This window comes from Cygnus olor, chromosome 2 (assembly GCF_009769625.2).
Source record: "Cygnus olor isolate bCygOlo1 chromosome 2, bCygOlo1.pri.v2, whole genome shotgun sequence".
Taxonomy (NCBI): Eukaryota; Metazoa; Chordata; class Aves; order Anseriformes; family Anatidae; genus Cygnus; species Cygnus olor.
This window is the reverse complement of record NC_049170.1, coordinates 19,482,676-19,499,472: the sequence shown is the minus strand read 5'-3', so window position 1 is coordinate 19,499,472 and position 16,797 is coordinate 19,482,676. Positions and strand designations below refer to the sequence as shown.

General features: G+C 37.4%; 1 protein-coding gene across 2 annotated transcripts in view; it reads right to left on the bottom strand.

Moving 5' to 3' along the window:
* Window positions 1-16,797, bottom strand: part of PIP4K2A (phosphatidylinositol-5-phosphate 4-kinase type 2 alpha) — a 108,816-nt gene that overhangs the window by 41,453 nt on the left and 50,566 nt on the right. For both annotated transcript variants that reach the window (XM_040546749.1, XM_040546750.1), the window contains exons 2-3: window positions 9,446-9,543; window positions 8,317-8,413 (exon numbers count right to left, since the gene is read on the bottom strand). In XM_040546749.1, the coding sequence (XP_040402683.1) occupies window positions 8,317-8,413; window positions 9,446-9,543 (195 nt within the window). The remainder of the gene's footprint in view (window positions 1-8,316; window positions 8,414-9,445; window positions 9,544-16,797) is intronic.

Sequence of the window (16,797 nt, the reverse complement as noted above, 5' to 3'; positions counted from 1 at the left end):
ATAGAAATCGTCATTGAGACAGAGCTTTTCATAAAAAGAGAAAAAGGGCAATAGGAAAATTCTGGTGATAAAGCTTGGAGAGATTTAGAGGAACAGTAATTTTTCTAACTGACTGGCTTAACAGCTTCTCATTGATTTAAATCTTTCCCATCTTGCGACGTCTGGACAAAAGGAAAACAACAGCTTCTGGTACTGTGATCTCATTCAGAAGTTGTGGGATGGTAAAACGAGCGTCACAAGACATTCCCCTACTATTTCAACCACATACCCCAAAGACAAATCAGATCAAATCCCAAGCTATTTATGAGCGCCTCTGGGCAAGCTTTGCATGAACGAATAGGCAAAAACAAGTGCACAGATGATGTTCTGTGATGACTGAAATCATAGGTCAGTGGGAAAGCCTGGCAGGGGTTTGCTGCTGTTAGGGGAATTACATACGCAGGATCTGGCTGTTCTTCTGTGACACTGCCTGAGCCATGCCCAGGTTCTTGTGAAGACAAGCTTGCAGCTTTCCCCAACCTTTTTTCATTTCATTTTTAAAAGACCTTGGGAATCATTGATGTGGATGAATTAGACCTGGATTACTGATTAAGAAGCATATCAGACAGAAACAGTGTCATAAAACTGGATGTAGAGCCTCCAAGGCTTGTAATTTGAGTTGTAATTTGAGTTATAACACCAGAAGCATCAAACCCAGAGGTGTATGGTTTTGTCACACAACGAAGGGTAGGGAAGACTTTGGGGTTTACTTTGAGTGTTGGCACCACGCATTCTACCATTGCTGTTGAGCACATTCATATCTGCAGTAGGATGGTACAATGGAAAATACTTCACAGTAAATTCTTTTTTTTTTTTTTCCCTTTAGAAGAATAGCTTTAAAGGAAGACATTTCTCTCCTAACATATAAGTTGTCATGTTAGGAGGTGGGAAAATTGCTTTTGCTAGAGCCTGTGCTGATAAATTTTCTGGAAAGCACATTCCATTATATCTGCAGGTTGAATCTGTCCGTCAGTCTATCAAGAAACACTGATCTCTGACACCGACATATGTCTAAGAAGTCTAGCATGTAGCAATGTATACCTGACCACTAACATATCCTGCAAACACACTCAGTGTGTTTGACCTCCCCCTGCCTTTGGCTGATGTATAGATAACACTACACTATGATTTCTTGTCGGCTCAAAAGCAGGGCTCCAAAGAGCTATGGTGAATGTCATGGAGGCTCCAAAAGAGAAAAACAAGCCACTCTGGTCCTAGATTCACCTGTCAGAAATATCAAGTACCTTATATGGTCTCATTCAGATGTTGATGTACACGTTCTGTACATCTATGAACATTCAAAAGCAAATTGCATTCAGGGAGTCATTACTGTGTTGAAAGACATGAAAATCTTGAACAGACAAAGGTGAAACAAACTTTTTCTTCTTTTTAGCACTGAGCTATTCCTTTGTGAGCAAGGTCATGGGTTCTTTGACTTGGTCTAATGACAGCATAATCAATAAATACGAGATTCTTTCCTAAATCAAGTTACCCTATTCATACTGTCTGGATATGGAGCTGCCAGTTTAAGGCATGCACTTACTTTGGAAAGAGTTAGGGATCTTTATCTATGAGCCTTTCTCCTTCAGCCCTGCAAAGCTTGGCTTGATGCCTCATTTTCAAGGGCTGCCTCTATAATTGCTCAGGGTGCTCCTATTTTTTGCTCTATTTTTTGATGTTGCCCACACATGCTAAATTACTTTTTTTCTAGTTTGAATACCTAGTTGTGAATGATATTTAGTTTAGGCAAGACACTGCTGAAAGCAAGGCAATATAATTGTTTGCTCCAGGGAAGACTAAGAGAAACCAGAGGTTAAAATATCTGTAGAGTTGTCATACCTACTAATATTCAGTCCCACAGTCCCTAAATCCCTATTTGGACTCACACTTGACGCACCAAATCCTAGAACATCATATTCACATTGCGTACTTTTTTACATGCTAGAAAGACTACAAACGCCACAGTTTTTGTTAGTAGAACTGGCTGAACACCTTACTACCACTACCACACGTGCCCATGTCAAACAAGATGTCGGCAGCTCTGACCATCTTAGTGCCAATGTCAGTTTTGGATCCACAGACTGATGCTCTGCTGCAGGTCCCTCATTTGGCAGATGAACTCAAGAACTTTCCATGCACAGATTTAGCACGCTAAAATGACCAGCACAGAAATTTTCTTTCAGAAGTTTCTTGTTTCCAGGACTATTTATGCATTTTATTAAATAGTCAGTGAAAGGATATTGTCTTAGGAACAAGATCCAACTCCAAACGTAGTTGTTGCAAAGACATTTATTGCTGACCTTGTTGCCTGTAGTTTGATGTTTGATCTTGTCCCTTCCCTAACCAAGGGCTGATAAATGAAGGAATTTCAGTGCAGATGTATGAGCACAGAGCTCTATTTTAAGGCTTCTAAGGAAATGAATTGGACGTGGGAAACCTGAAAGACATGCATTCGTCTGGATCATTCTGCCATTTACAGCCCCCCTCTCTCATGCAGGAGAAATACGAAATTACTAAAATGTACCTTGGACACTCCCAGCTGATTCAATCACAGAGTCACAGAATGGCTGAGGTTGGAAGGGGTCTCTGGAGGTCACCTTCCTCATCAATCTAGCCATCTAAGACCTAGCAAGACTTTCAGAGCTCATTTTCATGAGTGAGAGACATTTAAGATCACTCCTCACTGTGTGTTTTGTTTTGAAAAAACAGCAGCTGATTAAAACAGTGGCACTGCTGAGTAACACTTAATCACTGATGGCACCAGCTGTACCCATCATCAAGAGGTGTTGTGAGGAATCTCAAATTACTTACGACATAGGGGCTGACACTTCTGTTGAGGGGTAGGTCTCTATAAGAGGATTATATGCACAACTTTTGCATGGATTTTTTTTTTAAATACATCTAATTAAAGACTGTAGTTACAACAGATTAATATTAATAATTCACTTTTCCTAACCGTAACATGCAAGTTGTGCCTCCCTTTCAAGGACTGGAGAGCACAGACACTTCAGAGAACCATTAATAGCCGTGGGGAGTCTAAAGAAACCAAAACTCTCCTTTATGCCTTCATCTGTGGTGAGCAGCCGGCTGAGGACACTGCCTCAACAGCCATCACTGCGCAGAACAGCCTGGCTTTCTGTGCATTGAGCACACAGCCATGCGCTGAAAGGGAACCTCTGCAGACAGATGTGGCAGGTTGACCCTGACCAGCAGCCAAGCACCCACACAGCCGCTCACTTATGGTCGAGAGCAGATCCAAAACACAGCACCATACACGCCGCTATGAAGAAAGTTAACTCCATCTCAGCCAGACCAGCAAGCCACTATCCTGTTCCAAAAAGGTGCACCACCGCTGATGGATATGTTTTTGTTCCAACAAACACATCACATTAGACTGTAAAATAGTTTGTAAACTCCTAATATGTTATCTTGGAATTGGATAAGTCACACAAAATGAGCAAAAATGTTCATAGGATGACAAGAATCTTGGTGATTTGAATTTTAAGTACCTCAGAAGGAAATGAAATTAAAGGATAACTTCTGAAAAATTAACCTAGAATTTGCAGTATTTACCTGATGCCATACTACAGTCTCGACTACAAACTACTTCAAGAAATTCTTCTGTATAGAAAGCTGTGAGAGATACTGAAACTTAAGGAGAGACTCACATCAGGAGAAGTGAAAGATACTGAGTTCATATGGTTTTTATTATTAAGGCAATCTCAATTTTCATTTTTGGATTTTAAGCTTTTACATGAAAAAATGCACATGCAGAAATAACACGGAGCTCTACACTAAAATGAACTTATGGACCATCTACAAGTGCTTTATGAATTGTTTATCCTGCACAGACAGCCTCTACAAATTGCTCCTGCAGACAGGCAAAGCGAGAAGTGAACATGTCTCCTATTACACTAAGTAATAAAACTTTAAGGAAAATCAGTTGCCCTCTCCCCCATCCGCAGCAGAAGGATCATTAGGTACCGCAGGACATCAGTGCCCTCTGGTATGAGAAATTCTATTTTATAGGGCAAGAACCCTCTTTTGCCTAGTGGAATCCAGATGTAGGATTCAGCAAGAACTTTAAACAGGAACAGATGTGTGAGAGGACAGTAAATTAAGGTTTTTTTTTGTTTTTTTTTTTTAGAAAGCAACAGAAGCAGAAGCACTTGTAACAGTAGTAGACCCTCTTTTTCTGGAGTTGGTTGGAGGAGGTGTCAGTTAGCTGCTAGCTTGCTTATCTGTCATAATTTTACAGTTTCCAGAAGCCAGTCCTACAATTCTTGACAGAATTGTATTAATGGATTTTGTTAGGTAAGAAATTATGTCAAACAAGTTGAAAATAAACTCCAAGGTTACCTCAGTGACTCCATACATTTTGGGAAAAAGGCATTTTTGTAGAATAACTTTTGCAAAACCAATATCTGAAGCTAAGGGGGAATGCAGAAATTAGAAATTAATTTAGGACCGTAGTGAGTGATTTCCTTTACTGATTTTTTTTTCCCCTGCTAGGAACAGTTAATGTTCTCAAATATTTTCCTGTCAATGTTATGACAATCTTTAGAGTTATGGATTCCTCTTCAATGAAACAGAAGACACTAACAAAAACAGTAGCTCAAGATAATTTACCCTATCAAGGCAAAATTTGCCACTATTTAATGCTCTGGGTTGTGGAATTTCTTTGACACTTAGAAATTATCTTCAATATGAGATCTAAATCACACAACAGCACAAAATCTCCTTCACTTTGATAATTTATCGTCTATATAAGTGGTTAAAATGGTTTTAAAGGTTTTACAGTACTCAAATGCAATTTTGATTCACACTAACCATCGCCTGTGTTCCCTTTTACAAGAAAAACAGCCAGACAATTTTTATTTGATGCAATAAATACCCTAGTAAGAGATGATCAGCAAGAAGGAAGGTCATGGTCCAATACAGCAATTTTTGACATAGGAACAAAGTTTCTTAGTTTAGGTTAAAGATGTAATATGTCATAAAAAGTTTGTAATCTGTCATAACAAAGGCAAACTTTGAATAAAACCCAATGTTTAACTTTGTACTATATTCTCCACATGGCTGTCCATAATAAAGAATGAATCACATGTGTCTCTAGGAAACTAATCCTATCTCAGTACTAATCAAAACATCTTTCAGAGATGCCCAACTAGCTATGAAAGGCAGACAGATGTAGGACAGGTTACCAAAGATTCTTCAACAAAAGGAGTAGCTTTTCATCATGTGAAAGGTGGGAGCCCATTATAGGAACTGTAATCGTCATGACTAGAAATGGCTTCCTGCAGGGCAGGAACTATGTTAGTTCTCCTGACTCTGAAGTTGGATTGAATGTAGGGAAAAAACTGTACTTGATAAGAATTAAATCCCTCTTCAGGGTTAAGAGATCTCTGCGGGGAAATCTCTGTATTAATCACTCTGTATGTGAACTAAGTCTGTCTGTGTGTTAAGCATTCCACCAAACTACTGTACAAAGTAAATACCACAATGTCAAGAATTAAAATGAGTATGGCCTAATAACTAGACCATACACTAACAAATTATTTTCATGAGGTAGGGTTTTTGTTGTTGTTGTTAATCTTTCCTTATGAGTCAGCACTATCTGCCCCCTGGAACAACTCGTCAAGGATATCTGCAGAACACTTTGAAAACAAAAACGTTTAAAAGGAGTGTTCTGCCTAATTTATACTGATGTGTCTGACTAATGAAGAGGGTAAATGGCTTTATTTATCTACACCAGTCCTGTCTTGCTCAATAATGGGAATGACATTGTTCATAATTGATTGAGACTACTTTCCTGAAATCATTTTCTAAGAAACACACTATGTAGAGAAAGTTATGTGCTATCTCTTCCCTAAACTATCTCTCAGTTCAATATTGTGTTTTTCCATATCATGTTTGGTTTCTGAGTATAAGTCAATCATTTTAATCAACATTCATTGGAATAACTTCCTGAACACAAATATTATCTGAAAAAAATTATATATATACAGTCAGCTCCCTTTGTCAAATTAGATTCCCTTTCTATACCACAGGAAATGTAGCATTAAAATGAAAGCAACTTCTACTTTTAATGGGGTAATCCCTTTTTTACATACAAGGCCAGGGTGACATGAATTTTCATTTATGTGTATTCCTGTAAAAATGATTTAAGTTTAAAAATGTGTTCAAAACATATTACTACTCTGAGTATTTTTATTTTATTAGAACAGTCCAGTAGAATGAAAATTCAGTGATAAACTCCTTGGGTTGAGAAAAAAAAAAAAAAGAATAGTGAATGCAGATATTGTCTTCCCTTTGGTCAAAATTATATTAACTAATCTTCTCTCTTATGCTGGATGTACTTGAAATACTAAATAGCACTGAAGATGTTTTTTGCAACTAACACGTAAGTGTTGAATCAAAAAACAGGATGTGGTTGTACTTTCTTCTTTTGTATTGTTGTTTGGCTACATTGTCATAAAAACTCAAAACACATACCTAAAAAATACTTTATTTTTAATCTGAAAATTAGGACATTTTATTTAGTTACAATTAATAAATCCAATCAGTAGTAGTTACAACACAGGAATTCCTGATTTGGCTAGAATAGTACTAGAGATGAAAACAGCCCACAATACTGTGGTATGCACAATTTTTGATTATGCTAATTTTACTAGCTTTAACTAATGACAGCATCTTCTAATATATATTTACTGAAATACTAATATATATTTTCTGAAATACAACTTTGCCTACTAATGTCATTAGCCCATCTTCTCAAAGGTACCAAGCATGAGCTGACATCATAATTTCAAGTTTAGGACCAATCACATCATCCTCTCTGACACACTGATCCTTGCCCTTTATCAAGAAAAAGGAAAACCTTCATATAAAAGGATCGTATCTTCCCTAACAAAGCATATCTCTTTGGTCCACCAGGAAAATTGTACCAGGAATGCAACCTGATAATTTTGGAACAGCCCCAGCTGTTTCAACTGTTGGCCAAGTCTTGGTGTATTTCCTCTTAAGCAGTTCTTCAGTGAACAAGACAGTGAGGAATCATGCAATAGGCTCATGACAGCTTTACCAAAAGGAAAGAAAATAAAACAAAACAACCCCCCTTCTCCACCTGCTGGCAAAGTTAGTGGTTATATAGTGAGATTCATACCCTAATTTCTACCTGCATTTGTGCAAGCATATATTAACCAATGTATGCATTTTAACACATTGCTTCATATTGAGAAAGGGGAAAATCAGTGAAGAGGACAGCTGAAAGAATTAGATAGAGATTTGGGCTGCAGCATTCAGTCTGCTCTGTGTAGCATGAATGGGAGCGTTATCACAAATGGAATTTTTACAAATTTTTTAGCTGCTCAAAACCTTTTATAAAATTTATTATTTATTAAATATCTTCTCAAATATCTTAGTGACAGGCTAAGAGACAACTGTAACCCATATCAAAATAGCTTAAAAGAGCAAAAGAACAGGACAAGAAGCAGACAGTGGGTCACACTGTGAGTGCTATGTAGGACGGCTGTCTAGCAGTGTGATTGCAGAAGGAATTATCCCTATGACAGAAATGATGTGCATTAGGAACAGTTAATGGAAAAGGGAATGTCAGTGAGTATTGGCAAATCTGACTGAAGCAGAGTTCAAGAACTTTCCTTTGCAAAGACTGAAAGAGGCTTTGACTGCAAGAAACAACGCTGCCAAATGCAGAGCAATTTCTTGTTTTGCTCTATCTGCTCTTAGCAAGCTATTTGTTTCCAGACCCTTTTAAAAAAGGGAAAAATGAAGTGTAATGAAGCAGTATTAAATTGCCTGGCCACAGATCACCCTTTTCTAAACAACAAAAAAAAAAGTCATGAAGGAAACAGACATGGTGGTTTCTGAAACCACATCTCACATACACATATCCCTAAAGCGACTGTTATCAGAATGACTCAGCTGAATACAGCATCTCTTGTCAGCAGTGTCCAGAGATTGTTTCTTCTTCCTCCTGCAAGAGGTATCACCCCTCAGTTTTAATGACTCGGAGATACTGGGAAAGAAGGAGGGCGGAAGATAGCAGAAGGCTGCCAGAAGACAGCCAGGGGAGGCAAACAAATAAGCCAGAAATGTTCTGGCTGCAGGTGGGGAAAGGAATAGAGAGAATGTATTCTTTTTCTCTTAGTTTTCCTCCAAAGTGTTTCAGCACTTTGTCCTGTTAGCAACTGCAGCTTTATGAACCTTTAAACCCTGTATATATCCCTGATTTAAGAGTTTTGAAAGTGAACTTACCTGAAAGTCTTGATCATCAATTCCAAACCTCTCTCTTAGATTACGGAAAACCATTGGACAATATTCCTTAAATTTGAAATGACTTGGCATGTTTTCTCTGAAAGAATACAAAACCAAATCAACTTCATTCACCTGCATATGTAATTAAGTAACTCGAGAGTATTCTGTTCATGCAAAGCAGAAAATAAGGAGATTTACAATCTCCCCTCTAGAGCCTTCTCTTTTTGAACAAGATTTGGTCTCACCACGTTCTTTCCTTTACCATGTTTAATAAATTTATATATATTTGTCTTTAACAAGCTGAACCTGGACTCAAAAGCAGAAAAGAATGTTTTGTCATTGCCCTTAAATTATTTCAAAAGTGAAACCTTAGATTGCATTATACAAGAATTAATATACCTTTGGTGACACTAGGAAATACTGACAGTGCCAAACTTCAAGAAAATTGGACTTACTGAGTACAGAGCTAGTTTTAACATTCAGTTGTTCATTTCATACTTATACTTGAGAAAAGTAACTTTGAACTTTGTCAGAGTAAAAAAGACCCAAAATAGCAGAATTATTCTTTTTTCCAAATATTCTTAAATGGGTTGTACACAAAGCATCATTAATAGTTTTGTATGTATGCACATCCTGTTCATGTAGCATCATTTTTAAGAGATGTGGATATTACATTAAATGATCTTAATACGTTTGGAACTTTGATTGATATAATATCCTATTACAAATTATTAAAAGTTGCACATTATTAAGCTTTGAAATATGTTTTAAATTCTCATTCTTATTCAAATATTTAATTTAAAATACTAAACGTATATGCACCCAAATTTGTGTTTTAAAAAATACCCAAATCAATGTTTATATCAGCCATAAATAAACACACCAAGAGAGGATCATCTTCAATATATAAGATATCCATAAGGCAATAATAAACCATATGGAAGAAGAATACTACCCAGCAGCCCCTGCTGTTACTTTTTGGAACAGCACAGATGGTTATGTTTATCACAGGATTAACTTAATCATCAAAACTTCAGTCACATCAACTGAAAAATAACAGAGTTCATAGTACTTCATAAAATATCACTGCCACTATCCCCCTCTACAAAGAATTGTTACTTGTACTTACTTGTTGAAAAGGTGATTGTCCACCTTAATCTTCGAGTATGCTTTGAAATCATCTGGCATCAACATAACAGGGATTTGAACGTGGCTCAGTTCATTGATCTAGAGAAAAAAGAATACATTTAATTGCTGATATCTTTGCAAAGATTCTGCTAAGATTCTTAATTAAAAAAAAAAAATTATTTGGCCTATGGTTTCTTGTGTATGTATCCTGGGAATGAAAATAAGTGAAAGAAAAATGCAAAACCAGATTTATTCTTTCCAGATTAAATGCATTGACAAGGTAGACACTTTGGAAAAGAAGAAAGAGCATTCCATATTTATACTAGTTGTAGAAAAAAAGTGCTTCAAAGAACACCTGGAGTGTGCTCTTTAAGGAAGGTCAGTGAGGATGCCAGCAAAATAGTCTTTAATGCTAACACACTGTTCTTGTTTATCCAACTGAGCTACATTTTCCAAAGATAATTCAAATTTTGTATTTCAAATGACTATTTGTCTTTGCAGCTTATGAACTAGTCTTACCCGTCTATGTCTTGAAAAAAATCCCCGAATTTTGCTTACATATGAAGGCGCACACTTTGGACTCAGTAAGAAGCGGCTTGTTTAGTACAATAGTGCAGACCCCAGCCTCGTTTTTGCAGTTACAGCATTCAGACATGTTTTTGATTACTCAAGTTTGACAAACTACTTAAATATTCAAATTTGTGCTTAGAAATAGATGGAGAAGTTCTAAGGTTTTCCTTATTTTATTATACTTATGGGTACCACCTGCTCTTTCTAGTTTTGCAATAAATATTGCCAGTCTCCTCACTATTATATACTGAGTATTTAATATGTAATATTCCTATATATTTGGAATTTCAGAAATATCAACTTCTGGCCATATCTTTGTGATAAAATGTAGACAACTTCACAGTTACTTAGTTTGTAGGCATGTTTTTATAATTGCATGTATTAATCTACTGTTGTTTTAATAAATTTTACGTAAAAGCATGATAAACATAACAGAATATTGTTAACTTGCAACAGCTCTTTCAAATCATTAACAAAATATCTTTCCATTTCCATGATCAAATCTTTCTGCACAGCACATTTTGCTTCAGCAGCTTTCTACGGAGTGTAGGGGGACAACTCTTTATATGATAGTACAAACACTCAGCAGAGGTGGATGTAACAAAATAGCGGTGACCTGTGCTCTTAGCATTGGTTTTGCTTATCCAAAAATGTTTTCCAACTGGGAAGCTGTTAGTTCCCTGTAGATGCTATCCTGCTTAAGGGAGGCTTTCTGAGAAGCTTGCACTGAAGCAGCCGTGGGTTATAAATACTGGAGGATAAAAAACACACTCACTGCAAGTATAACCTTCTGCAGAACTGAACTTAAACAAAACGTGAAAGCAGTGAGGACCCTTTTTGCTCTTAAACAGAGGAAAGAAACCAATGCAATCAGGCAGGTCAGACAGCCTCATCACTCTTCGGTCTTTTTAAGTCACGGTAATGTGTCTTGCCATGTCTCATTTTCATTATTCAGACCCCTGCAGCCCACAGGAAAACTGATAAATATCAGTTGAATTTACTTTACAGAATGCTTCCCTGGAAAGCCCTGAAACGCTATAGATCGAGGCACCATAGTTGCAGAGCGGAGCAAAGAAATGGAAAGGTGTCTGGGATGGGTGAACGTGAGCTGCTCCTTGGAGTCCCTGGGAGAACGCTCTTTCCTCCTTCCAAAGTGGGAGAAAGAAGAAACTCTAGTAAATTTTTGAAAACACAGCTGTGCAAACCTAATAAATCATGCTGACACCTCATTAGCTATGACATAAAATAACAGCACATTGATGGAACATCGCAACATCTACCATACAAGCTCTTTACTACATTTGATATCGCTGCACATCAATCTCACCCTGAAACCACAGGGCAGCTTCACGAGCCTGCAGAACAAGTCTAGCTCTTGTACAAATAAAACTAGGGATGAGTAGATAGATTATACTCAGTAATGAAACTTTAGGTTTGCTTATAAAAAATTCGCTACTCTCTTAAGATTGCCAGGTGGTACAACAAATTCCGTGCTTGAAAATGGGATAACAGAGACCTACATGCCAGCCAAAAGCGATCCCACGACCATTTTCAGTTGAATACTATTAAATACGCTGAATTCACACATCTTAAAATGACCCATCTAAAACAACAGCAAGTTCACTTGCAAATTAGGGGGTTCAGATTATCAAAATTGCATCAATCAAATTTTCACACGCATTCACTTTCCTAATTTGCTAATGTACAGTGTTTCTGAATACATTTATAGATTCGCTTTCATGCTGCACAGATTTAAATTTGTGCTATAGCGGCACAGTTTTAATTGTGCCTGTAGGCCTTACAAACATCATCTCCATAGCGGAATAACAGAGCCACGTGTAATTCTATTTGCATACTTCAGAGCTTGTTGTATTCTAACCAGGAATTCCAAAACAGTTCTCCCAGGAGGTTCTCTACCAGATGTGAATGTACATATGCGCCCTCCTCACAGAAACAAAGAAACAAAATGCAGTTTAACACAGGGCTACTTTTTTTTTTTTTTCCCTGAAATTTTTGCTTTAAAGGAGATTCACTAACTCTGAGGTCTGTAAATATAATTTCTCTAATATTTTAGGGAATTCCTCTCTAGCAGGAGAGAAGAAAAAGCAGGTGATGAACATACAGTAGAAGTGACCTTTGGTACAGCACACCAGCTGAGTAATGGCATGTCCCAGTGGCACAGGCCATTAATTAATTTAAACCCTTCAAGTATAATAAGGTCTGCTTCTTTGTGCAGTAGTGCATTTTTCGGATGGATTTGATGAGGCCACATTGAAAGTGAACACCACCGAGGAAGGAATAGCTGTGACATTACATCTTGGTGCAAACTGGAACCACACTGGGGGAAAGAAACAAGATCCAGAACTCCCCCAGAAACGGGCCTTGGGAAACTGAAAGGAGAGGGAAAGGTCAGAGGGACCGATCCTGCACTTTGCTATCCCTGTGTAAAGAAACAGCCACGCTTGAAACAGACCAAATCTGAAACACATGGAGGACACTTTCAGCCTTCCAACTCATCTCAGACAGTATTTTTGTGAAATAGTTCTAGTTCTGCCACTTACATCCTTTAACTGCACTGTTTTTTTTTTCTTTTCTTTTTTTTGCCAATGCAAAATTTTGCTGTGGTTTCTCATGTTATTTGCAACAGACTGCTTACTACATCTTTGAGGAATTTAAATCCCATATAATAGCCTTGGAGAACAGATTATTTTAAAAGATGAATGACTAGGATTTTAGCTGCACAGTAACCACGCATATTATGTGGAAATACCTCATGTCTATTAATAACATGTGCAAATTCATGAACACAAGATACTAATAAGTGACCTGGAAACCTCTCTTTAAGTAATTTATTCAAAAATCTTCTGTGATATCGGTACAAAACCTGCTGGTTATGTGAGACAGAGACATCCCCCATGACTACCAAGCTTTAAAGAACACGCTTTGAAAAGCTTTAGATGGCATTGTCCCTTTAAATATTCGGTACCAAAAAAAAAATATATCTGGCTGTAGGGATCTGCTCAGCCCCGTGGTTCAGCGATGGCAGGTGGGAGGGGGCGAAGGGGAAGGAGGCTTTCAGGCAAAAACCTACTGATTGCAACTCATTTTGCTCCTGCAGGTTCAGGATTGAATTCACACTGTCAGGAAAACAGAGGTTGTAATTAAACTGCAAATAAGGGAATAATAAAAGCTACTGGACATTGAATAAATAGTAAGACTCAGCTGGTAATGATTCTGAAATTAGCACACAGAGAGGTGTTCCCAGAAAGCCATCTTATATTGGTGACATTTCAAATAAGCTTCTCTAATTTATATGATTTGAAATCAAGCAATGAATATATCATAAATTGTTAGGCATTATTAATGACCCTTATTTAATTCAGATACATTCACCCTAAACACCACATTAGTAGGGCAATGCATAATTAAACATTAGTTTTCATCCTGTCAGAACATAAGCAGCAATAAATTGCTTGTATGCAAAGCAGACAATGAGATATTTAAGCAGCATACAATAAAGGCAATTTACAGCATATATTGCATGTTTAGCTGGAGGAGCCAGAACAATGATCCTGTTCTCCAGCAGATACAGTCTGATGCCTATCAGTACGATGCTGCAGTGAGAAACCTGTGTAACACACTACAGCTGGTGTTATTGGTAAAAAAGAAATTGGAATAAGCAAGGTACACTCCTGCCCAAAATTTCATTCCAAGCATTTCACAAATCACATGCGGGCTACTTAGCAGTGCCTCGTGGCTGCTTCTGAAACCCTCTTCCTTTGTAAAGCCTTTATTCTATATGTAGTTTATTGTATTTAGTATCTCAGCTTTAACACAGAGCACATATACTGCTTCCTTTTAATTTAATGTATCAGCCAACGAGACTTAAGATGAACCTACGGAAGGATTAGGTATTTCCATACCCAACAGCTTGATAAAACACCTTAATCACAGTTCTGGCTTTTGTCAGTTTCACGAATGGAAACCCCCCCGCTCCTTCCGATGATGCATGTGGCTGAAGTTGTGGAAGCTTCTCCTTCCCTTTTCTCTGTTCATCTCCCAACTTGCTTTCTCAATTGAAACCCAACTCACGGCAGTCTGATCTACTGAGACAAACAAACTACAATTGCTTTGTTAGTCTGAGATAAAGTCAAGTGCATTTTTCTCTAATTTATGTATTTTTAAACACAGATTTTGGAAGAAGTGGCAGTGGAAGACAGTTTGGAAGAAAGAAATCATTGAGGTCTAAAAATAGAATTGAACTTTTAACACCAGCAGCAGTTCTGGGATTTTGATGTTCATCATTTTTTTTCTTTCTGCATTTCAGTTTCTTCTCTGGCAAGGAAACTTGTACAGAGCTCTGAAAATAAAAATGTTAGGCGGCATTTTTCGTTAAGTTACAGGGCCACCATTCTGATGCATCAATCCAGGCACACTTCTTCAAAGGTGCAGTTAATTCATTTACTTGGAGGTGAATGTTTACAAGAGCAAACTGATTGGAGTTGCCCTTACCAAGCAAGGCTACAGAGCTGAAGAGTGAGAATGCAGCAGGGGAAACCAGCTGAGGGCCTAAAATGTTATGTTTAGGAGACTCATCTTTCTTCTGGCACCTTTTTGATAACTGAACACTCTACAGGTCTTAGGAAACAGAGCATTTTCCTGCTTACCAGAGCGTACTCATCCAGAAGATAAGGATTCGTAACGTAATTCATCCGATTATCCTGCAAAAAGCCATTTCTAAAGCTGCTCCTGCCTTGCTGCAGCCTGGCTAGAGGCACAGTGGGCCCCGTGGTGTCGGGCACGGGCAGGCAGGCTTTTGAGCAGCCCCCTGCCAGATGGGAGCACGCTGCAGCATCGCTACCGGGACAGTAACCGCCTTCTGCCGAAGTATAAACTGAACCTGAAGTGATTACTTTACAGCTCTTTGAAATCTACCTTGAAGGGTCTGAAAAGGGTGGAGGAGGTCAGCAGCTAATCAATTTTGTGGAAGACATTTGCCTGTTACAGGGCAAAATCATCATTTGATAAATGTCATTTGACAGTTTAAATTACACTCAAAGCCATTCTTGCAAGAGAAATAAAAGGTTAAGCTAAGTTCTGCTGTAGAGAAATAAATCAGTTCGGCAAAATACTCCTTAATTTGTTTTAAATGAGGTTTTCATCATTTCAATCACACAAATCCATCTTTCTTTTTTTCCTAAAAGCACAGGGTAAAAAGTATCTACCCAGACATTTTTTATTAACTACACAATGTACTAGGAGTTTAAATGCCATAGGAGACTTCTCCAATATAAGTAATTTCCAGTTACTTATTCAGAAACAAGTCCTGAAATTAAACCAATGATATGATTAAGACAAAAACACAGGGTAAAGTATTTAATTTTCTCTGAATCTTTAGGATCATTTTCATTTCATGTATATGAAGGGAAAAAAACAAACCAAACCAATATAAAAGCCCAGCCAGCTGCCAGAGAAGTATGTGTTGAAGTTTTACATGTCTCAAAACATCTACCAGTAATTACTATAGAGCAGCTTCATGTTTTTACAGTTGAGGTGATACCTGTCATTAGATTTTTGGCTTTCAATGAAACTGAATAATCTAGTGCTGGAAAAGCAGACCCAATTGAGCCAAATGTTTTTCAAATTGTCTTAATGCAGAAAGACATACTTTCCCCTAAGAACTAAAACACAGAATATTTGAATTACTTAGCAAAACCATTAAATACACTTTATGCATTTAGAAATTCTGAGAAATGAACACTTCAATTAAAGATGATTTCTTTTTTTATAAAAAAATGACTTTTCTGAAGTCTTATGGTCTTTGAATTAAAACAAATAAAAAACAAAGTTTCATAGGAAAACACAGATGTTTTCATGAAACTTTAGTTATTGTTCTCAATGTTACAATGCTATCGTTGGGCAGGGATGTATGTAGTTCATGCATCCACTGGAAAACAGAATATCGTGACATACCTGAGAAAGCCCCAAAGAAGATATTGTGACATACTGAAGAAAGTCCCAAAGCAGAGGAAAAAATGGTTTAGAAGAGCATTCATTTCTTGGTGTTTATCTTTAAATTTGGAAAACCAAGGCGCAAAATTCAAACAGGATTTCATAGCTTGGTTATCACTCATGTTCAGATAGTGTTTAAAGAGCCTACAGCAAAAGCGTCAAAATCACAAAATCTTGCATCAAAACATTTGTAAAGAGAGTGTAAGTCTTTCAAGTCTCTTGGACATTTCCACAGTGCAGAGAATCCAGAACATCTGCTGTATACTGTCAGACAAGCGCAAAGCCATATTTCTACAGATTTGGTTAAACTTCCTGTGCATCTGCTTACACCTTTCAAGGAGTGCAAAAATTAACACCTTATAATTTGCCAAATAATCAAAGACCTAATTTGAATTAAGAAGCTCAGATATAGTGACTGTCATGATAACCCCCCCCATATTCCTAAAAAACTAGGAGAAATGCAATTGTGTACAAAGATACTACTGTACATCAATTAAATGGAAAATAAAGTAATGGGAATGTGAGTTAGAGCGGTGATTTTGTCACACAGAACAGTTTGAGTAGCAAATGGCATACAAAAATAAAATGCAGTCTTGGTCCAAAAGGAAACTGTAAAGCAATGAAAGTCCTTCAGATCTGGATGAGATGTGCTGCACACAATACAGATGAGCTCATCCTTGTTTGCTAATGCCACAGTCGGAAGGAAAACAAGACAAGGCATACAGCTCAGACAACAATTTGCAAGCTACTAGCCAGTGGGCTTAGCACAAA